This window comes from Poecilia reticulata, chromosome 16, assembly GCF_904066995.2.
Source record: "Poecilia reticulata chromosome 16, P_reticulata-male-v2, whole genome shotgun sequence".
NCBI classification, from domain to species: domain Eukaryota; kingdom Metazoa; phylum Chordata; class Actinopteri; order Cyprinodontiformes; family Poeciliidae; genus Poecilia; species Poecilia reticulata.
This window is the reverse complement of record NC_088845.1, coordinates 11,543,064-11,566,927: the sequence shown is the minus strand read 5'-3', so window position 1 is coordinate 11,566,927 and position 23,864 is coordinate 11,543,064. Positions and strand designations below refer to the sequence as shown.

Sequence of the window (23,864 nt, the reverse complement as noted above, 5' to 3'; positions counted from 1 at the left end):
AAAAAAAAAATCCTCCATCATTTTTCTCCTACATCATTATTACTTTAGAAAGGTACTATGTAGCAGACTGTAAATATCGACCAGCATAATTCCATACATAAATATGTTACTGTACCAGGAATTAAGTAGTAAATTATGTTTTTTTTTTATCCCAAAGAATAAAATATTTAATTTACAAAAAGTATGTATAACTTAACAGTTCCTGCCAGTAAGGGGGGGACACTCATTTAAAAGCATTGATCTTTCAAGTTAGTTATTTAAGAAAGAACTAATTAACTCTGCACTTTTTATTGGGAAAAAGGGAAACAGAAACCCCTTTCAGTTTTTGAAATAAAGCAAAGATAAAACTGCTCGCAGTTTAAAACACCAGGTGCTAAAAATGCCAGTCAAAAACCACTTAGCACCCTACTGTATAAGTTCAAAGGTTCAAAATGAGATGAAAACGATCTGTGTATCTAATCACACTGTAATTTGAGAGCTGTGTTGTACTTTAGCAGTCCTCTCACAAGAGGGCCACATTTCTCCCATGAACTTTGCTGTGTTACCCTGTGGTTTTCTGTGAGAGCCTTCTGCTGAAGGGTGAACAAGGGTGACACGAAGGAGTATTATTATATTTTCTGTTGAAAGTCAGTATGAATGGAAAGATCAGTGGAGCTCCACGGTTTGCATTGTGCTGTAGGCTTTAAGAGGTGTGTTTTCAGGAGTAAGCAGGCTGTAAATGTGCAAGCAAGTGTATACTTTTGATAAATAATTACACATTATTATTGCACTTAACCATAATGGTTGAGTGCACTGACAGCTGCAGGGCTTGTTGATAGTGTCAGGGTGTTTTAGGGACTTTAGACACACAGCTTGACGTTCCGTTGCCCACTCCACACTTCAGTGGAAAGAGGAAAGTCCCAAATTGACCCAGGTAATGAGAACCTTGCTAAGGGTGGGGTAAGACAGGATTATAGACAAGTAAGAAAAGACTGTGTCTGCTTGGGTGTGAAGTCGCAGCAGGTCTACAAACAGCAATGCTTCATGAGTCATGATGAAGAATCTGCAGTTTGTTACTCTCCTTGTTCCTCTGTTTGTGGTTTCTTGAGCTCAGCTTAACGTGCAGGCTGGTGGTGTTCCCAAACCCAAGCAACAGAAAATGTATAAGTCTAAGGTCAGATGCAGATTTCAGACATGCGTAATAATTAACTGCATGCTAGAAGAGAGAGAGCTTGTCAAAAATATTAAATAAAGCATTTGGAGAAATAAGAAGCAAAGAAGAAGAGAAGTAAATGTGGAAGTTCAACATGCTGTTACCAAAGACTTTCTACGTTTTCTGCAGATGAAATCAGCTGTAATGCATCACAGCCAGGAAATTATTGTCTGTTTTTCACAGAAAATAGATCAAATCAGTTCAGAAGTGGAAGTGGGCAACTGTAATGAGCACGAGGCACTCAAAACGTGTGATGGATAACATGCAAATCAAAAGGTCCAAAATTATGTTAATGGAAGCAGAAGAGGACATGAAAATTTCCAACAGGAAGTTTATCTTTTAGTAACACCACGTTACTGGAAATAACTTCAAATCAGTATGTAGGGATGCGTCCAGTACGTGGAAGCTTGCAGTCTGGTAAATTTGAACATTAGCTGAAAATATTTCATTCTTGGCATTAAGACCACCAGTATCCTTCATTACATAAATGGCAAAAGGTCTAGTTGAATCTGTTGCTTTATGTCCCATGTTTCTGTACTGGTCTCCCTTTTTTCTCACCTGCCTGCCTCCAAAAAAAAAAAAAGACAAGAAAAGAAAAGAAAAGAAAAGAAAGAAAGAAAAAGACAAACATGCTTGCTTTAAATTCTCAAGAAATGTTTTGAACTCGTCTGCAGAACAGTCAGATAATCCGACTACGTCGGAAATGCAAAAAAATTACCACGAATTCAGCGCAGCGTTTAACTCCTTTCCTGCTCAGCTCGGTGTAATTAACAGCTTCGAGTTCATTGTTTCGGTTTAAAACGAAAGCAGGCCTACAGCGTCAAACAGGCGTTCATTAAGAGCAGACGCGCAGCTCCTCTGAGGCTCGCTCAGAAAGGTGCGCAGGGATACACAGATGTGTCTATGAGTTCTCCTGGGTTTTCCTTCGTGTATATTTGCATGACTCTGAACATTTGAGCGCTTATCTGATCAGAGACAAAAAAGGGAAACAGGGCAATGGTTTGATTAGATCGCCGCCCGTTTCCCCCCCCCCTTTAGATATTGGAGTTTCTCACTTTGGTTTGTCTGATACAATTAGTAATTTTCTCTGGACGTGGCCAAGGTTTGCGCTGTCACCTGAACCTGGTTCAGTTGATGCCGAGTCTTATTACAATGAGCGTTGACCACCAGTCGGTTGCCGCAGCGCCGCTGGATCTGAGCACCACAGCTCGAGGGCGCAGTAGCGCGGGGGACTTAACCTTTTGCGCCGGGGACGCCCGGGCGACCGGCGGCTCACCTGCGCCTCCTGCGAGCACCGGGACGGACAGTTCAGCGGTTCGCCGCTCCCCGGACGCGGAAAGCACTCGGCTCGGCAAACGAGCAGCGGACTCATCTCCCATAAAGACTCCATCGAAGCTTCCCTTTAGGAAGCGCACGTTTCACGTCGAACCGGAGGTCCAGAAGCCGGCTGCACCGACTTCAGTGACAAGCTCACCCTGCTCTTCCCCCGCAGAGGAGCAGAAAGTCCGGAAGAGTGCGGCTAGTCGCTTGGAGAGAGAAGCGGATGAAAGCAGGTTCGCCGTGGCACCGGTGACCCACAGGCGGACCGAGCAAGCGGCTCACAGTCCGGAAGCCTATTCCTGCTGCATTTTGCCCATTATTAATTACGGTAAGCACTTGTGACCAACATTCACGTAATTACTATGTTTCCCCCGTTTTCTTCGAAATCTGTCTTTCTTAACCCTAAACTGTGCGTAGCTCTGCAATAAATCTGTTTTGCACATTTTTCATATTTCATAGTCATCTACAGTAAGAGTTTTTCCTTTGTAGAAAATAAAAATTGCCAACATGGTGAATAAATGGCCAAAGCTTTTACAACAAGCTTGCACCAAACACACACAGCTCATGCCAGATATACACACTCATTAATGCAATGTGCTATTTATATATTTAAACATGAGCAAAGCACACCGTTCTCCCTCTACATCAGTGGTTTGATTTTTGCCACCCATGTAAGGGACACAGAAAACGTGGAAGAGGGTGCTCTGGTCAGATGAGTTTAAAAAAAAATCTCTGCCCAACACCTACTACTGCCATTAATAATGATAAATGTTGGGAAAGTTATGGTTTGGGTATGCTTTTCTTTAGCAGACAAACAGACTACTAAGTCGGACTTGATGGAAAGACGGATGAAGCTCATTACTTAACAATTTAGGTCTATTTGTGGTGACATATTTTTGACTTTACTTCAGGACAGGTCATGAGCAGAAGAGGTCCTTTTCCAGCTAAGCCTACAAAGCCTTAAGAGTTGAGCATGAGGGGTAAAATTCCATGTTTTGTTAACAAGCAAGTGTGGAAAATAAGACCTTCGATCACTGATCTACTTATAAACATTTGCAGTGTGTCTGAATTTCAATAGATGAATAAAATTAGGATTCAATATAACAGTGTTCATGTAACTTTAAAATTATGAGTTCTGTCTTTATTATGTGTCATGTATTCAGGTGTTCTTGGAGCCTCTGGGACAGCATGCCGGCATAGGTTATTGTAAAGTTTAGTTTTTTTTTTTTTTCCCAGTGTAGCGGTTGTTAATACAGCAGTTCTGCTGAGAAAATCTCCAGTCAGCTCTTCTGCAGCCATTCATCTTTACCGTCAGTTACTCCTCAACTGACAGAAGAGTCTCACCTTTCTGGGTCAACCCATACATGAATACACACTGCACCACCCTACCGCAGATGTGCATTTCCTTACTACAAAAAAGACTTGTTCATCATAATTTTTTTTTTCTTCACCAGTTCTAATCCTCTTTGTGTAACTCTGTTTTATGGATTTTCTTTTTGTTTCTTTTTTTTTTTGCCTCTTCTCCTCAGGTCACTACCCAGTGTGCCTGACCCCCTTTCCAGAGCCGCACCACCCACGAGTCCACCAGACTGACAGCCTGCTGGCAGGAATTTCTCTGGCCACACGTCAGGATGAAGACGGAGACACGTATGTTGATGTGCCGAAATTTGTGGTTGCAGTGCAACTTATCACTGAGCATACCCTTCCTTTATTCAAGTCCTCAGGGCGGTTGGTAAACCGAGAACATCGCCATGATTCATTCCCAACTCGTATTTTCAGGATCACGGATGAAGTCAGATGGGCGGCTGCGTTGTAAAGTGAAAGTTGGCATAGTGAACAGATCTAAGAGCCCGCGAGATTCATAAGAGTCATGAGATTTACGTGTCTCTGAGGAGATGCATTGTCTTTAAGTTATGTAGTGTACACTGCTGAGATCAAGAGATTGAGTCATAAAATGGTAAGTTTCAACTGTTTTTAACTTTAAAACGGTTGAAACCTTTTAAATTTTAAAATCATTTACTGTAATTTTGAAAGCAAAATTAGTATCACTCTTGCGTGATATGGGATTCAAAGCCCTTCAGAATCTGGGACTTGTATTGTTTTCTTCTTCACTCCGAACACATTCACTGATTAATACATTTGTTATGGTGGTAGACAAGTTAAGCAGGTGGATCTTTTTTTTTAAATACTGATACGATTCGCGCAGATTTATGTTAATTATATTATCTGAAGATCTTGATTCTCATGATTCAGTTTGTTTTGCTCTAAAAGTTGCAGGAGCCATTCACACTGTAGACATTCCACATGCTAGCATCAGTGACATTTCTGTCACTGACGTTAGCTTTCTACAGTGTAGTGCAAACAAGGCGGTTTGTTTTTGCCAGCATCACTCACATCAAGAGTCTTTGACCTTTTGGCCTACATTGGTGGGAAGTTAATACTACATGTCACCTTGAATGCAACTTTTTTTTTCCCCACTCTGAAACATGGTGGCATGGCAAACCTAAAATAAAACAAAAATAGTTATTTTTTATAGCCACAAACACATTACCAAATTACTATTTTAAATTGGAGTTAAAAAATGTCTGTGGGTCTTGAGCTTTGATTTGTATTTGTCTGTTTAGCCTATCAAAGGGTTCCAGGTCCATTTCTAACCCTAGAAAGTTTCATTGAATACTCAGATCTGTATTTAATACAATTTTGCATGCGCTCAAGTTTTTGAATTGCATTGCGTACTGGAAGGATAGTGAATGAGTAGCAAAGTAAAACATTTAAAAAAAATAAAAATAAAACTCCCAATTGAATGTTGGTGACAAACATACTGCATATATGCAACATCCCAACATATTGTTTCATCACACATTGCATTTTTCTTGTTAACCTATATAATTTCAACTTTGATCTTTTCTGAGTAGAACCTCTACCCACTTCCATGTCTTTTCTTTGTCCATTACATGGTTTTGGACAAACTGCAAACAATATATATATATATATATATATATATATATATATAAATAAATAACAATGCCTTTCTTCTAGCCATTCTGAAATGCACTGCTAGTTGTGCATTTCAGTCTCCCACCTGAGGTGCGTGTCTCCTTGAGGCTTTCCAGGGTTAAAAAGGGTTTCCTGGCTGTTTCTTAAACTAATGCTCTCCTTGCCTGACCTGTCAGTTTGGGTGGACTGGTATGTTTTTATTAGGTTTGCTCTTTTGACAGTCGCTTTTAACTTTTGATGATGGTAACTTATGTAGGTTGCATTTGATGTTTTTAGCGGTATAAGTATGAGAGACAAGTACATAAAATGAATGCCACATTGTTCAGATTTCATTTAAGAAAAGTGTTGTTTTTTTCCGTCTACTTCACAAATGTGCACTCTTGTTTCTTCTTCATAACATACAGCTCCTGAAAATACATTGAAGTTGCCAAAATGTGAAAAAGTCAAGAGGGATGAATACTTTTTGTAAAGCACTGCATTTCTAAGTGGAATGTTGTGGTTCAGCTTACTCAAAAACAGTGGGAATATGCATCTACATGCATGTGTGTTGACTAGATCCAAGTATTCAAGCTTTCAGAAGTAACTGAAGATGCAAAGTATATTGTTTTAATGCTTATTGTTGCACCATACCAACAGCGGGCCATTCCAGCAGTATGAGTAAGTAGTCTACCTCATTTTTGCTCCAAATAACAGTTTAGTGTCATAGATACTAAATCCTTACAAGCCGTTTCATTTAATTTAACACCGAATTTGACTTGCTGCAAATTTTACTTAAATGTAAAATGTTTGTAGTATCATTCCGGTTTATTAGTTTCACCCTCAATGACTCACCTGTCTTTGCGTATTTGGTGGGTACAGTCAGTACTGCCTCCACACCGCAATCAAATCCAGGCAAATTCTTTACTGCTGTCTAACTTTCCATGAGGGAAAGTAGTTCCGCGTTGATCATAGCTGATTCATTGAGTGTCATTGCAGAAATTTAGCAAAATTGTAAAGCATTAGCTAATAGCTACATGAGCTGTCAAACTTGGTAGCGGTTGCTTTTGTTTGATGTAACAGACTGTTCTCTCAGGGTGTGGGAGTAAGGGTGTTTGGAATGATGCTGTCCACAGGGCACAGAGTTTTCAGACCACATGAATGCAAATACTAAACTTTAAACGCATGGCTGCCCGGCCTTTGTCTTCAGGTTCAGCACCTTCCCACACACAAAGTTAAATGAGAAACTGACACAAGAGCACGAGTGCAATCTCAGGCAAAAGTCATGTGACTGAAAACGAAGCATGTCCAAGAATTAAATGACACTTTGATGTCGCAGTTTCAAAAGGAATCAGCTTAATTTGCATCCACTCAAAACAAATGTGATGACCGACATTTTAAAGAGCCACAGATCTTGTGGCGTGCTGGTTTCTAACTTTTCTACGTGCACATCTGCTGTTGGTTGTAAAAAATATTAGGTAGAATACTGTTTATCTGGATGCCTAATGGATCTTATTAGTTTAAGCTTTTAAATAGCTTGCATTTTACATGCTTGCCATCCCTTCTTTTAATTCCAGTTTGCGGACAAGCCTCTCTGCTAAAGTAATCGTGTTGCTGTTACAGTATGCGTTACTTTGTGGTTGCATGAAACTTTGTGTGAATTCTTCAGAAAGAGACTTTCTCATCCCCTTGTCCTTTATTCACACTGTATATATGCGACTGTGTGTGTGACTGTGCGTGCATGCATAATGTGAGTGATGGTGTTCACGCCTGCTCTTACGTCAATGAGCCCTTTAGTTTCGGGAAAGCCAGTGAGAGCTCAGTTTTTAACATGATTGCGGTTTTTCTCAGGTGTCTGTCTCTCTCTCTTTTTTCTTCTCTGTGTTTTTAAATGAATGGGCTCAAAAAACCCAAACATCCGCTCCCCACTTCCTCATTTACCGCTTTCTTTCTATCAGCCCCATCTTGCACCCTCTCTCTCTTTCGCTCTCTCCTTTTATGTTGTGTGTCACCGTCTTCTGCACTCAGGATGTACAGATGTCAAATTTAAGTTGAACAACAGATTTGCTCCAAAGTTAGTCCACTTGACTAACTTTATTTATACTCGGAGTTTACAAAGAACATTACATGTTCCACTTATAGATGATGTGTGCAAGATTATTGAGGAATATCGCCTTGGAATTTTAAATGTATAAGTGTTATTATTTTGGTAACATAGTTATCTGCTTTAATCCTCACTACCAAGGAGTCCCACAAAGTTATGGACTCTTAGCTTCAGGGGGAAATGGAGTAAATATTTTCATCATGGGCATGAGTTGTACAGCTCACTGTCTTGTTGTATTTTCAGAGGTAATAACAATGTTCCATTTTCAAGCAAACAGATGATGACCCCAGTGTTTCCATCCAAGAGCTACTATCCTGCAACTTTTGTATGCATTCCTTATCTAACACACCTGGATCAAATAAATGGCTTGTTACCAGGCTACTGCAGGTCTGAGTTACTGCTGGTGAGGGAATTCAGCCTTTTGACTCAGGCATTTTAAAGCATGAATGCATCTGAAAGTTGCAGGATTGTAGTTCTCAAGGAATGAACTGGAGCACACCTGGTTTATACTTAACATTCTCTTGAAGCTACCATTCCTTCTTTAGAGTACTGATGGAGATTTATAATAATGGTGTTCTGCAAAGATAAAAAGTTACTTAAGTTATAAAGCTTATTTTTTCACGGTATTCAGTGTTTGCTTATAATGTAAATGTTTCACCCCTTTGACCTTTTATTATATAAAAACCCGCAACTAAGGTATGGTTTATAGTGGCTAAGACAGGAGTTAAGTTTTCCATGAACCCTATAAGCATGACATATTTTTCCAGTTAATTTATTATAGTCCCTAAATGCTGCATTGCTGCTCTATCCAAGTCTCAACCTTCTACCTGTTGAGATGAGATGATCTCATCTCAACAGATATTTCTATTTCATAATGCCACCACTCTGTCACAATGCCACCTCCAACATTCTTCTTATTAATATGGATAAATCTTCACCTTAATACTTAATGTATTTCTCTAGATGGCTTTCTGTTGGTACTTGTGGGCAGCTGCAAATTTCAATAGAGATGAAATGTGTTTGCTTTGAGGCGCTCTTTACTTTAATTTAAATATGACTTTTCTGATCCGACACCAACCCCGTTGAAAATTTTGCAGCAATGTTTAAAAGTCGGCATGTTGATTTAAATCAACTTTACCAATCATGCCAAGATAAGCGGTCAAATTTCTATGTAGAAATATGCTAGAAGTTTGTGCATGGCTGCAAATTGCATGTGGTCAAGTTTCAACTCTCGAAGGGACATTTCACCAAATAATAGTGGAGATGTCTCTTTATTTTTAAGTCTTCATGTATAATATTGGCCATTTGTGGATTAGGGATAATCCACATACATTTTAAATTCACCCATCCAGTTTATAGTTTGGAATTCCTTGAAATTGTTTAATTGGTGCATACAAAAAAAATGAACAGCTCAAATGTGTCCCACATAAAAATGACCAAAGTCATGAACAAAAGTGTGTGTGCATAAAAAGAGTTCACTGGAACTGTTCTTACGTACTGAAGTTTAATTATCATTGTGATTTTTTATTTTTTTTTTAATGGCGTTGACGTGCCCGGGAGGTTTTGTACTGTCATCTTTTCTTGTGAACTGGACCACTAATTTCCTCCTTTTACAATTTTCACAAACTGATGCATCACATCATTACTCAGCTGGTCCTCAGACCACAGGACATTCAGCTTGTTCCGTCTGGCTGTATCTTCACCCTTCACACCAAACAGGATACCACATACAAGCTGCCTTTTTTTTCTCAGCCTTCTATTTTTTCTGTCCTTCATTTTTTTCTCTCTTTTTCTATTCTTTACACCCTTTGGCTGCCTGTAACATAGCAGGCCTGGGACTTCTGTCTACGTCAGTACTGTTATGCCTGAGGTTATCTCAGGCTATGGTCTACCCCACTTCTAGGAAGCAGAAACAGTACAGTTTCATCTTAGGAGAAAAAGAGAGAGATGGGTGCAGATATAGAAGGCAGGATGACTTCAGGCCTTTGTTAAGGCAGCCAGTTCAGTGAGCTCAGATTTTGGAGCCAAGTTCTAATGCAGTATTTATTCATGCAGTCAAACTGCGGCTGCCGTTTTTTTTTTTGTTTTGTTTTGTTTTTTCTTCTTCACCAGAGCATCACTATTCACAGCACTTTCCTCTGGGCTCTGAATGACAAATCTCAGTTTGAGTCATACAGTTTGCTACTACTTGACACCACTATGCTGGGCCATGACTGACCAAAACTAGCAAGACACTGAACTGCTTTATGTTTTTATTTTTTGCAGATGTTTTTTTTTTTTTTTTTTTTTTTTTTTTGTACAGTCTGTTGTTACACAGTGCTGAGGTCACTTACAGGAACAGGGATCTACTGAGGAAAGAACCGTCATTCTCACTCTGCATATAAAGGTTCTGCTTTTCACTTTGATATCAGGAGCAAATATGTATTTGCCTTTTACAGCTGCACTTCCAGTTCGCCATAACACTAGAGCTTTTAGGTTTTAGAAACAAGTTGGGTAGATATGCTCATCAGTGCTTTATCATTTCCAATAATAGTTTGTGCAGATATATGCAGTTTTAACACCCCTTAAACCTTTTATTATGTAAAAATTCCAAACTTCAAGATATGCATTGGGTTTTTAAAAGAAAGGGCGACCATAAAATAGCACATAATTGTTAATTAAAAAGAAAACAAAAACGGAAAAAGTGACCTGCATGTTTATTTAGCCCCACTGAGTTAGTACTTTGAAGAACCTTTGTTGAGGGGCTGAGGGACTGTTTTTCCAGCTTTGCACATCTAAAGCCTAAAGTTTCTTCATTCTTTTTTGTAAAATAGCTCAAACTCAGATTACATGGTGAAAATCATAGATTTTGATGCAGATTCTCAATAGGATTTATGCCATTACCTTGATTGGCCCATTCTAATACATTGAAATTCAGTTCTGGTATGCTTGGGGTCATCCTTCTGGAAGTTGACCCTCAATTCGAATCTCAACAAGGTTGCAGGTCTTCTTTCAGTATAATTTTTTATTGTCCAATGGTGTATTGGCTCTGAACAGAAGTCCCTATGCCTGCAGAAAGAAAGTTTCCCCACAGCATGATGCTGCATTTCATGATGAGAATAGGGTCTTCAGCTGATGTTCTGCTAGTTTTCTACCACGCAACCATATGCATGAAGACCAAAAAGTTTTGTTTTGGGCTCACCTGACCTCGGTATCTTTTTACACATGTTTCTTTTGTCTCTTTAGTCACAAGCTCCAAACTGGGCCTCCCATGGTATTTTTTTCCAACAATGGTTTCTTCTTTCTGCTTCTTCATAAAGGTCAGCTTTTTATAGTCCACAGCTTGTAGTTTTGATGGTGACGTATTATTCTAACTGAGCTGTGGATCTCTGCAGCTCCCCTAGAGTTACCATAGGCTTTTCGGCTACTTCTTTGATTAAGGTTTTCCTTGACCGACCAGTTTGTTGAGCAGTTTTGTCAAACTCGTTGTAGTTTAAGAGGATGTGATGAACGGTGCTTAGAGAAGTTGAACGCAGAATGTATACATGTTAAATGAAACTCCTTCTTTCTACTAAGGAGGTTCTAAAGGCAATCGGTCTCTTGGACTTTATTTAGGGATATAAGTGTCTGCATATGCAAGCCATATTTTTCAGATTATTTGGCTTTATTTTTTTTGTTCTGCAAGTGAAGACAATTCTGTTTGACAAGATAAAGATGGATGCCATAGAAATTCATCACTGACAGGAAGTGCAAGAGCATTTTTCACCATTAAACCAATTTGTGGCCTCGTAAGTTTGTGCATCGAGAAGTTCCCTGTTATGAAATTGCATTGTCTTTTACTGGTTTTGTCTGGTCCATAAAGCTGACAGTGCAAACCTGCAGAAAGCCCCTATAAGAAACCATGCAGCTTCATGGCTAGATTTTAGAACACACAAAGCAAGCCAGAGAAAAAAAAAAACGAATGCTGCCTCTCTCAGTGACAACAGGATGTGACATAAAACAAATCTGGTTCTTACTGGAAGCTGCTTCTTCTGATAGTATGAGAAAGAATATGTAAAAAAGAAAAAAAGCTATTCTGCTTTTCAACTGCATGCCCTCCCCCCTTCTCAGTTTCCTGCACCTTCCCTGTCTTGAACTCTAGCCTGTGTTCTTTTGCCTCACGTACAGACCACAGATAGTGGTTTCCCACTAAGGCGGCCTGATAAGAGTGCTGTGAGTCAGACTTGTACGTCCATGGCACAGGCTACAGTGTTTTGCTTCTTTGATTCTCATTCCAGTCTTTTTAAGCTAATGCTGTCATTTTTCAGTGAGAATATTTTTTAAAAAGCACAAACATACTTTTGGAGTTTCATCCCATGCCGAGTTAACATGTGATCATGTTAATCATCCAGTGACGTGTACAGTATTGACCGCATTCGTTGAAATGTTAAAAATGTCTAAAAAGCAAAGTACAATCCTCTTTTTATTACAACGGTTCTCTTTTTATTACATTCTTATGTTTTGTCTCTTGTTGGCTTAATGTATTTGGAGCTTTGCAAAATGAGAGTGGTAACACATTTCCTTATTTTTTTGGTTTGTTGTTTACATCTTCTATTAGGGGGGATTTCAGTTTGTAAACACATCACAGTAATCTCAAACTGCATTCCTCGAGGGCCAGTGTCCTGCAACTTGTAGCTGTCTCTATGCCTTAGCACACCTGGTTCCAATATTGGCTCATTAGCAGAATTCTGTAGAGCTTGTTTCATGCTGGTGAGGTAGTTTAACCCTTTAATTTAAGCATGTAGGATAGGGGACACATGTAAAAGTTGAAGGACTCTGGCCCTTGAGGAATGCAGCTTGAGACCACTGACATAAGAAGTAAAGTCTATGCTGCATGTTTTGAGTCATTCTAAAGTAGCAACACTATCCTTGTCACAAATGTTCCACTACTGCCAGAAACTTGGTTGAGTAGGTTGAATGCTCAGAAATGCTGCACTTGTTTACTGAGTGAAAATGTTTGTGTTTGTGTCCTCTGCAGAGCCCTCCATATAGCTGTGGTTCAAGGGGAGTTGCCCATCGTCCACAAACTCATCCACCTGTTGCTGTTGGCTCGAAGAGGCCTCGATATCTACAACAATCTTCGTCAGGTGAAACAATGCATTTATATTAATGGCATATTTAATATCATGACTGCTTATCTCCAGCAGGCACGGGTAATGAATAGGGTACACTCTGTACTGTTCTTCACAGGGCATCACAGAGTCTTAAGACAAACAATATTGCCCATACATATTCATTTCTGAGGGTAGGTTAGATGGATCAGTTAACCTAACACTATGTGCTAGGAAACCAGAGTACCCAGAGAGTAGCCACAGATGCATAGAAAGAATGCATTGACTTGATATGCACTTTAATTTGGAGCAAAAGAGATGAGACCTGATTTTGAATTACTTCTCAAAGACCCGAGACCTCACTTGGACTTGTTTCTCAAAGACTTGAGGGTCAACATGAACTTGCTCCACAAAGACTTAACTTGGACTGGCCTCTTAAAGACTTGAAAATTTATTTGGACTTGCCCACCATAGACTTACAGCTCAATTTAGATTTACTCCTCAAAGAAGACTTGACTTGGATTTGGGGGAATTTACTTTTTTTAACATCTCTTGTGTACATACTAGATATCTAATGGATAATTCTAATCAGTAATGATAATTGTATTGCCCAAACGCTTAACAAGTAAAGTGGCTAAAAATGACTCGGATGATTAAAATGTTTATTGAGACACTTCCCAAAGAAAATGATATATAAAACATATCTATCAGCCAATAAATGTGGCATAATGGAGAGTAAAAGAGGAAGTGCCTTGGTTTCCTCCTTTGCTTGTGCTGTTATCAAATTCTCTTCCAGGCACGGTGTCTGAGGTTTATGCGGTAAATTTTACCCTTCCTGGATATTCCACCTGTACTTGCCATAAACCAGAGTAACAAGCATTCTGGGAAGGGCTTTGTGTCATCTCCAAGTTCTATTATTATTTTTTGCTCACAGTTGTTTTGCAATCACTTTGCCTGCAAGAACAGATTTTTCTAGGGATTATAAGTAGGCTGCCCTATTATTGTTAATATCATAAGATAATGCTAATCTTCCTGTAGCCTTTATTGAAATTAATTGTTGTCTGTTAGGAAAAAAATGATTTATTTATTTTTATTGTTCACACTGTTGAAGGGAATTTTGGACTTTGCACCCATGCAAATCAACAAATAGTTTACATTGGAAATGCTTTCACTGAAATATTGAGTCTCCTAAAAAGAGCTTTTCAGGAGAATGTGCTCAAAGAATTACATATGAGTGTTTCCCAATCCAGGCTTTTCCCAACCACTTCTTTTGAGACGATACTTCCACATTCTATCTCCCCTTGTTGTCTTAACCTCATTGCCTTCCTTATCTGGTCTCTGCCAGCTGTGTCTTTTTCATCCCTCAACAGAAAAAAAGCACCTGAGCTGTGCAAGAGCTGTCGTTCTCAGGGCTGGGGTTTCACACCACACAGGACGCTGCAGGCATGCTTACCAGAAATAATGCCGGAGCTATCATCAGTTGTTCTTTTTCCTTATCGCTGAGGCTTGACAGTATAGGTTTTGTGATATCCTGTGTCTGCCCTGTGTATGAAATGCTTGCACGCAACACGCTCTCACACACACTCCTCGCAGAGGCATACACACACAAAGACACACACACACACTTCGTGTCATATGCAATTATAACCAAAGGGGAGATTCACAGGCGCAGGTCCCATCACAGTCATTTGCCTACCAGATTGTGTGGTTTTGACAGAATACCAGGCAGAAAGAACGCACTTATCTAAATGAGGCCAGGGAACTTTTTACTTTTCAAAACAACCAAAAAAAAAAAAAAAGATAGTTGACAAAGTTGGACACGGTTTCCAGCATTAAGCAACTTCCCAAAGACCAAAATTAATATGCAGTCTCTTTTTCCAATATTGATGACAAATCCTGGGTTTCTGTGGTTTTGCATCTGGAACTTTTTGACAGAGTGTTACTATCGGTACCGTTGTTGAACAATTGTGCAAGTGTCGGTGTATGATTTGCCTTTCACATGATTGGTTTGGAACCAGCTGTTTGATACTCCTACGTCGGTCATGCCATCAGTGTGCCAACTACACACAGCTTTGTTTTTTTTTTTCTCTTTCTGCAAGGTCTTGACAGCTGATTATGTTGTGCATGGTACTAACATCGGTAGGACTTGATGAGTTATTTCCTTTGCAGTGCCAACTCTAACACATGCATCTACATGCACATGCTGTTGTCATTAATGTGTAGCTAGCTTACGGCATGTTGGTGGCATGCTTGCCTTTTGCTTAAGAGTGTGTCTGCATGTGTGTGTGTGCGCACACACACAAACGAAACAACTGTGTGTTTGTGTGTTTTTAGTATCCTTGTTCCGAGAAGTCACATGACCCCCCCCCTCCCCGCCTGCAACGCTCAGGGCTGTTTCTCAACATACCTTGCACTGAGGTTCAGAGGGTAGTTTACAGGGACTTTCCCTTCCTGCGCGTGCTTCTCTGTCTGTCAGCCTCACTCTCTCACTATTGTTTTTTTTTTATTTTTTTTATCACATCTGTTACTGCGTGTATATTTTTAAGATCTCAGTTTATCAGTTCTGGTTAGAAACTGTCTGATGCTATCAGCATAACTGTCAACATTACTGACGTAAGAGCGTGTGATTATTTGTGCAACATGACTGACTTTGCCCTTCAGTATGCACTGCAGAAGGCCTTTATCTCTTTCTGCTGCATTCCATGTTTGTGTCTGCTTGGCACTGCCTGTGGCCTCCGGCTGTTTTTCATCTCCATAAAGCTCTTTTCTCTTTGTCTTTTCCCGTCATGCATGTTGATTGGCTAATTTTGCAGGAATGTTTGTATATCAGAACGCACTAAAAGGGAAAGAGAAGGGATTTTCCCTCTTATCCTGTCTTTCCCCTGGACTACCCTCCACCGCTTCCTCTTTTCCTCATTCTTGTGCCTCCCCACCCTAGCGCTCCCTCTCCACCTCAAGTCTTATCAAATGCAGGAGTCTTGCTTAGTCACTGAAGTCCTTTTACAGGAAACTATGGCCTGAATTTGTGTGGTTTGTTTTAAAAGGCCATAAAAGGCTTTGGATTGCAGAATTATTTGCTCTGAATCATTCGGGACAGATAATTTTGTGAGCAGTTTATGGCACAGTCACAAGTCACAAAGTGGGGAAGGAAGAAAAGAGTGTAAAAAGTAATGTAAGGAAAGATTATTTTTGGATAAAGAGAATATTTATGAAAGTTAGGATAGGATACTTCCTCCTAAATAAATATTTGGTATTAGATTTTGGGGGAAAAAAACAGACAAACATCTCACTAATTTATTGCTTTGTGGTCATTACAGTAAGGCAACTTAATATTGTGGTAATGACTTGGCTCTCTGCAATCTCTAAAAGTTGTGTGAAACTCAATTATGTATTAGAAAGATCAAACATTGCACAGGCTTGCTAACTACAAGCCTTCATTTTCCACTTACAGCTCACAGAAACATGACAGTTAAGGTAAGAATATTTCATAACACCAATAAAAAGAGAAACATTAACAACACTGTGGGCTTAATACTGGGTTAAAGGTTGCCATTTTCAAAAGACACTTTTAGGCAACATCTAAACACACTGTATTGAATATGACTGTATTCTGCCTTAGATAATAAGGTATTTCCTAACTTATATAAAACGCATTCAAGCCATAGTGTATTTACTGGTGAAGATTCACTGACCTTGGCATGCTGCATGCTTGAATCTGAAAGTGAAACTTATGGCTTGATTTATTTTCTGATTATATCAGCTAAAATTTATCTGACCACTTGGAGACACTCGTAGATTATTGAAACTCTATTGCCAGAGGTTTGATGTGTTAACATGGTACAAAAGGAACTTTTTATTTCTTAACAGTAGCTGTTATTTTTCTCCTGCAAATAATCTGCTCGTGAAGTTTTCTTTAACAGGTGTGTGTTGGATGCATCGCATACAGTTCGCAAAGTTATAATCAGAGTATTATTCTTGGGAGAAGTGTCTTTACACAATGCGGTGTAAGAATGAACTCCAAATGCTGCAAGCTACAGTAAAAGTTTTACGAAAATGGCCTCACATCCTTGCTCATCTGTCAATATGAGTCAGACTTCAGAGAACCAAGAGTAGAAGAGAGGAACATCACAATGACACAAAGGAGGAATTCCACAAATTGGCTCTTCCATAGCTCAAGGATTTTTTAAAATAGTCTTTACTGGAACACAGTCGGTGCATGTGAACACACACACACTAGTAATACAGCAAAAGCGAAACTTTGAACAACAGTTTGTTCCCGATTGCTTCATTTTTGTGAAATTTTGAATAGCAGCTGAAAATCCCACAATAAGACTTCCCTTTATGACACATTTGGAACTGATTGCTGCCTAATTAAAAACAGCAGGTGGTATGTGCCCTTCTTTGCTCCACCGGTCATTATGTGGTGATTCATGATGACCTCTCGGCACATCCTCGGTTGTTTTACAAGATGTCATTCAGCTGATTCTGAAAGCACATTTGGTCAAGTGAAACTCATGAAGTCATGAACAGGTTCCTCCTCATGAGTTATTATGGTGCAGTAACTGGCTTCACAATTGATTCATGCTATGCTGATGTATAGATCATCAGTAGAAATTTTGTAATTTTGAAATTACTAAGGCCTATCGCTAAACCATTCAGCTGAGTTGCTTCTCATTTTTTTTAAATGGGTGTGTTAGCCAAGTGTATTTGTCTATTTTCAGGAATAGGCAGCTGCAGCTCATGGTCTCTTAATAGCAGTGACTGGACTTTGGTGTCGCAATAATAAACCTAGTAGTTTTAGTTCCATAATAATTCAGGCTTTAAAGAGACTGCAAATATTAGACCAAAGTTACTTTATTAGTCTATAATTATACATTGTATAACTAGATTGAAACTAACTATGCCCGTCTGCTTGCTGAATACACAAAAAGACGGGGATTCCCCTTCCTGTAGTTCAGAAGGGTTTTTATCTCGCACCAACTGCTACCACTAACCAACTTTGTTACTGCTGTTCTTTCAGTGTGTTCACTTATTAAAAATCTGTATACTGACACTTTTTCATTATATACTATGGTATAATGCCTTGTGGAATTTTTTTTTTCTTTGTTAACTTGCACTTAGTTTTATAGCTGTCACTTACAATAACAGACATTAAGTATATAAACCATTCTGCGAGTGATCAAATACCTTTTTGTGCAATTGTGATACAGTTTTTTTTGTGTGGGATGAGAAAAGGAATTTTTTAACATAGATTTCAAATGTCAAAATTGATATTTTACTCGGGCACTAATTTGGTAGTATTTGTTTCTGAGTAATTAGTCGTTACACCTTTGTTTTTGTGAGCCATAGCATTTGCATTTATAACGGCAAATAAAGGAAAGAAAGAAAAGTACTGCTCTGAAGCCAGAATGAAATATGAAAATGGCAAACATTTCTATTGTTCGCAACAGAACTAAAAAGTGTTGGTATTTTGTGGGAAATCAAAATACCTTTTAATTCCATGCTTTTAAGTTCACTGGTTTATCTGAACTGAATGTTTTTCTCCTTTAGACTCCTCTTCATCTGGCAGTGATAACCAAGCAAGCAAACATGGTGGACGTTTTGTTGAGAGCAGGGGCCGACCCAGGTGTCTTGGACCGTCATGGCCAAACGGCACTGCATCTCTGCTGTGAATATCAGCTGCTTGAATGCCTGTCTGTACTGCTGTCTTTCTCCTCATCCTCATCCTGCCTGGAGATCAGAAACTTTGAAGGTGAGCTGTGATGTGCGCTCTTCTGCTTTAAGCAAAGCATGGAAGCTGTGTTGCATCACCACCTCTCTTAACAACATTCCCAAACTAGATGCTGTGACATGTGGCATCTACTTCATGCAGTTTCTGAAGCAACAAGTATTATTCTTCATGAATATTGAGATTTTCTGTCAGGTTCATGTGTTTCTTTAACACTGTGTTCAATAAGAATAATGATTTTTCCAGGTATGCAATCTATCTGTGAAAAATATACATTAAATACAGGCTAAAATTAATAAAATATCAAACGTTTATGGGATCTGTTCCATCAGCCAAGTCTTCACTTTTCCAACTGTTTGTTATTAACGTAATTAGTTGTGGCACATACCATTTAGAGATTTCCTGATCAGGATTTTTTGAGCTTGATGCGAATCGGAGTCTTCTAGGAATAGGTGTTTACCCATACCAGATCCCAGTTTATTATGTAAATAAAACAAATGCTGTTTATATGCTTGACAGTTCAGCAGCTTTAAAGTACAAAAGCATAATTCACTAGATTTAATAAGTATAAGTGGTGAGTATAACTCCACATAGGTATAACCATTTTCCATTTAACTTAGTAATGACTTTGTGCAGAGTTTGTTTTGTGTGACGGTGACAGACTTTTATATTTTTACTGCTTATGTTTCTGAATTAACTTATATAGCTGCAGTCAGCAATAAAATTGTGTCTTACCTTGTGGTGATGATATCTCTTAGCTGAACTCTAGGCTAACACTAACATGTTTCTTGTTTGTTTTTAAAATCACATGATGATGATGATAGAATAGCTTTTGTTGAAGGTTAAAATTATTTGGGGAAAACCCAGATCGGCTAAGTCAACAAAATAACATGCCTACCTATAATATACTTTTTATATGCTGTGCACCCAAAACAACTTTTGCTTTTATGCCGCCTGTTTAAACAGCAGTTGCACAGCTCTTTGGGGATTTTGGTGGAGGTTAAAGCAAACAACAAAACTTTTGAGAGTTGATTTAGTTTGGCAATCCAATTCCAATGATTGAAAAATATATTTAAATTATTGATGATGATGATGAACAGGGTCTAGGATTAAAGGGATTTTGTGGGCTCGTGTGTGCGCTTGTTTTTAAAATTGTACATAACTTTTTCAGTCCATCTTTTTTTTCTGCTTCCACATTTTATAAATTAGTTGCTGCCATGAAAACCTTTTCATAGCATGAGTAGTTTAAACATCTGAAATGCTTTGTTTCTACTTTTGAATTAAATGTTAATTCAATCTGATTTTAGTAGCCTTTTTTTAACCATTTGTATTGTATTGTTTTTTTATTTTTAAGTCTGGGTCTGTTTCCACGGCTGCTTGGCGCTCCCAATATACCTGCTCTGAGTGTACCTGAAAAAACAAAAACACCCCCTCAAATGTGCTTTACAGTTTGTGGGGGGCTGTAAAAAAGGTCATTTTATTTTCAGGTCGGGGGTGGGAGCTTTAAGTTATGTAGGTGGGATGAGAACGTTTCCTTGCTCTGCACGACACATTGCTTGCATGACAGTTACTACAAGTCTAGGTAAATGGTATCATTTTGACACTGGGACTGTTTACACACATCGTTACAATAGCACCTTATCTGGCCACTTACATTCATTAAAGCAGTGTTTCTGACTTAAATTCATGCTGTTGTTTTTTTATACTATTGTGTATTGTACATTTTTAAAGATGGAAAAGTGAACCAAGTGTTTCAACCTGAATTTGTACTTGTTTATGTCCTCAGGTCTGAGTCCTCTTCATTTGGCTGTGCTGCAAGGCCATCGAAATTTGGCAAAAATGCTGCTGGATGCAGGAGCAGACATCAACGCGATGGTCAGTCCAGATCCACAAACTCTGTACTGTGGGTTTAACAGCATGTAAAGGTCACCGTGTCAAGTAGCTCTGTTCTTTGACTATCATGTTGATGGTCGATTTTTCTTCTTCTTCTTCTTATCAGGACATCAAGAGTGGCCAGAGTCCTCTCATGCATGCCGTGGAAAGCAATAATGCAGATATGGTGCACTTCCTCATTGAGGTAACTATGATTTGTGGTGACTGAAAGAAGGGGGGGAAAGGTTGGTGACACAGCTACAGTGTCTGAAGAAAGTACCAAGCCCCTTGACTCTTTTCACATGTAGAGTTGTTACAACCACAAACTTCAATGTGTTTTACTGGAATTTTAGGTGATGGAACAAATTTTTTAAGGGAAATGTAAATGATTCACGGTTTTAAAATAAAACTCATTTGCGTTCAGCCCCCTGAATCAGTGCTTTGTTCCTCCAGATTTCATTCAAAATTACGAGTGATTGAGTGATTTAGAAGCAAAGATTTTTACCCATTCTTGTTTGCAAAATAATCCAAGCTTGGTGAGATTGGTTTGAGATTGTTAGTCTAAAGTTTTCTTTTTAGGTCTTGTTTCAGATTGACAGGGTCTTTCTAACGCATAGATATGCTGCGTTCTGAACATTTCCCTAATAGCCCTGGCTGAATGTCCAGGATTGTTTTTCCACTGGATGGTGAACCTCCACTCCTATCAAGATTTTCATAGTCTAGCAAGTTTTTAGCTATGTATTTACCGCTACCACTCTTCTCATCTGACTCTCTCTTCCCTGTCCCTACTGAAAAAGAAAAATCCCCACAGCATGATTTTAACACTGCCATATTTCCTGATTAAGATGGTGTGTTTAGGTTTGCAATGTTAGTTTTCTGACATGCATGGCATTGTGCATGAAAGCCAGAAAGAAACATTTTGACTTGTATGACTAAACCTTCTTAATGTTTGCACCGTCTCCTACCTGGCTTGTGATAGACTCAAACTTCTATGACTTAGTTTCAACAATGATATTCTCATTGCCTTTCTTCCATAGAAGGCAGGTGTGTGGAGTACTAATCTAGTTGCCTGTCAACAGTTCTTTCACCTGAGCTATGGATTCCTGCAGCTCTTCCAGAGCAAAATAACATTATTATTTTTGCTTTGATGCGTTTATATTTTGACAATAACTTATTGTTGTTTTAAACTCTTCCACAACTGTTTCCCTTTCTGGTTAGCTCCTTGGTCTTTATGATGTTGGTTGGTGACATTTTCTGAGGTGTTCACATTATTACTGTATTTTTACTGAAATCAAATTACACACAAGCGAACTCTGCTAGAAGTGAACTAATTATTAGAAAGGTCATTTGCACTACATTTTATTTAGGAATATCAGATTAAAGGGGTATGGATGTAAATACAGTCCACTAACCAACTTACCATATTTATTTGTAGCAAAAAAAATTAAATTAACTAGGAATTATTTCCTTTTTTTTAACTATTGTGCTAGGTTGTTTGTCAGCTAAAATCTGAATAATACACATTTAAGCTTGTGGTTGTCATGTAGCTAAATTTAGAAAAGGTTAAATGGATACTTTTTGAAACTTTTCTTCTCTTAAGCTTTTCTTTTTACCTTATAGGGTTTTTGTTTATTTCCTTCTGGCTTATAGATGCATATTTCTAAGAAATTGGGGGAAATGTTGTGGGACTGCCTTCATTCTCTTGAGTTTACCTGCTGAGCTGTACATATGAGGAGTTTTCTTTCCTGTTTTGATCACATTTCTTTTGAAACTACTCTACTTTATCTTGTTATGATCAAACCAACCTGTAGCAGGGCCTTTTTATGTTGAGCATCATCTAGTCTGGTTTTCTTTTTGAATCACAGTCTGTTGTTTCTCTCTGACAGAATGGCTGTGACGTCAACAGCCAGTCGTACAGCGGGAACACGGCCCTTCACATTGCCTGTGGCCGAGGTCAGGTGGATACCGTCCGGCTGCTGCTGAAGAGTGGAGCAGACAGCAGTCTCAAGAACTACCACAACGATACGCCAGTGATGGTGGCCAAGAATAAAAAAGTAAGAAAATAGCAGCATTTTTTAAACTCTGTTTTAAGATGGTTCATTGCTGCTTTTAGGAAAATCTAATTTCATGAAAGCAGGAAAACCCCCGAGGGATCTCCAGTTGTGCGTTTGTTGACACTTTAATGTCTCACTATAATTTCAAGATGGAAAATCCCATCTATTCACTAAAGTTACATCAGAACAAACACAAACAATTGCAAAACCAAGTTGACTCAGCTCAGGTTAAAACGGTGGAAATAGGCTAGAGCCAAAAATGGAAGAATGCATGCGTTCCTCCCTCTAGAGGCCAAATCTAAATAGTGCAATGTTTTCTCCAATTGTATTAATCTGTTTTTCTAAGTACTTATACCAGTGTGTTGCACAAAGACTATAATAAGTTTTAAAATCTTCTGCAGATAACAGATGTGTTGCGAGGAAGAGGCTCCAAGCAGATCAGAATTCAAGAGCAGCCTTGTGTGTCGGTCTCACCGCATCAGAGTTGCTATATGGAAAATGGTGAGAACATTTAACAAAGACAGTTGTGCGCAGTCACTAAAAATTCCTCAGTTCCTCATTTATTCCTTTTTCAATTTTTTTTAGGATCCCCTTCTTCAAACCACAGTCGTGGATCTTCACCTCCAACAACGCCACACAGCTTCCTACCTAGTGCTTCCCACCCCCTAAAGACTTCTTCTGCACTATTCTAGCTCTGTGCAATATTTCCAGTGGATCTTGCAACTACCTCCACACAGCTAATCGTCAAACTCAGGGCATTCAGCAAAGGATTTGCCTCATATGAGGGAAAATCAGAAAATATCAGCATTAGACTCAACACTGGACCACATCCCAAATGTGGCCTCGTCTGAGCTTTTATTGCCTTGCCAGATGAGGCATCTCAAATCATACAGCTGCTGTTTTGGACACTTATCTTATCTTTTAATATAAAAAAATGAAACTTCTGGGTAATGCTGACATAAAAAATGAGGAGTTTCCTCTTTTCCAAGTCAGCATGAACAGAAATGGGAAACTGCATGTAAACAAGCTTGAATGTAGATTTTTTTTTTTGACTTACTTGTACATATTTGTAAATTACATGAAAGAATTCTTAATGAAATCGGAATTCCTGCCTTTTTATTTTTGATACACATCAGAGCATAAACTGAATATTATAGGAAATGAAAGAGGCTTTAAAGGACATACAGTGATACAAAGTTTATTTGAAGATTCCAGTATTCCTTTTGTGAATGTTCCTTTCATTACAGACTGTATAAAGAAACGAATCCCTCCATATTTAAGCAAGCGAGATTGGAAATGGTATCTTGTTTCAGTGTTAGTATTTGTGTGCCTGTATATATTTTCTATCTTGTCAAAAGTTATTGACTGTTTTTTATAAAGTTTGTTGAACAGTTTCACTTGTGCTGTAACTCTGTTGCATTTATGAAATGAAGTGCCAGTGAAGAAACAAGCCATTGGCCATACAAAACTAAAAGGATATTATAAACTTGGTTGATTTCTCTTTTTTTCCCCCAATGGTTTAAACTCCATAACGTTTAAACCATCGACATCA

At 38.7% G+C, this 23,864-nt stretch overlaps 1 protein-coding gene across 1 annotated transcript; it reads left to right on the top strand.

Moving 5' to 3' along the window:
- The first annotated feature begins 1,970 nt into the window (after positions 1 to 1,970).
- bcl3 (BCL3 transcription coactivator) lies at positions 1,971 to 23,802 on the top strand. Its single transcript, XM_008431249.3, has 9 exons — positions 1,971 to 2,840; positions 4,042 to 4,159; positions 12,586 to 12,694; positions 18,209 to 18,410; positions 20,173 to 20,261; positions 20,386 to 20,463; positions 22,145 to 22,312; positions 22,714 to 22,813; positions 22,898 to 23,802. The coding sequence occupies exons 1-9, from the start codon at positions 2,327 to 2,329 to the stop codon at positions 23,002 to 23,004; spliced, it is 1,485 nt and encodes a 494-aa protein (XP_008429471.2). The 5' UTR covers positions 1,971 to 2,326; the 3' UTR covers positions 23,005 to 23,802.
- Positions 23,803 to 23,864: the final 62 nt, after the last annotated feature.

What these genes read in the sequence shown, in the direction of transcription:
- bcl3 (XM_008431249.3), top strand. Translation starts at nt 2,327, where the DNA reads ATGCCGAGTCTTATTACAATGAGCGTTGACCACCAGTCGGTTGCCGCA. An exon ending in TTTGCCCATTATTAATTACG is followed by an intron (nt 2,841 to 4,041) that starts GTAAGCACTTGT and finishes TCTTCTCCTCAG; the next exon opens with GTCACTACCCAGTGTGCCTG. An exon ending in GAGTTGCTATATGGAAAATG is followed by an intron (nt 22,814 to 22,897) that starts GTGAGAACATTT and finishes AATTTTTTTTAG; the next exon opens with GATCCCCTTCTTCAAACCAC.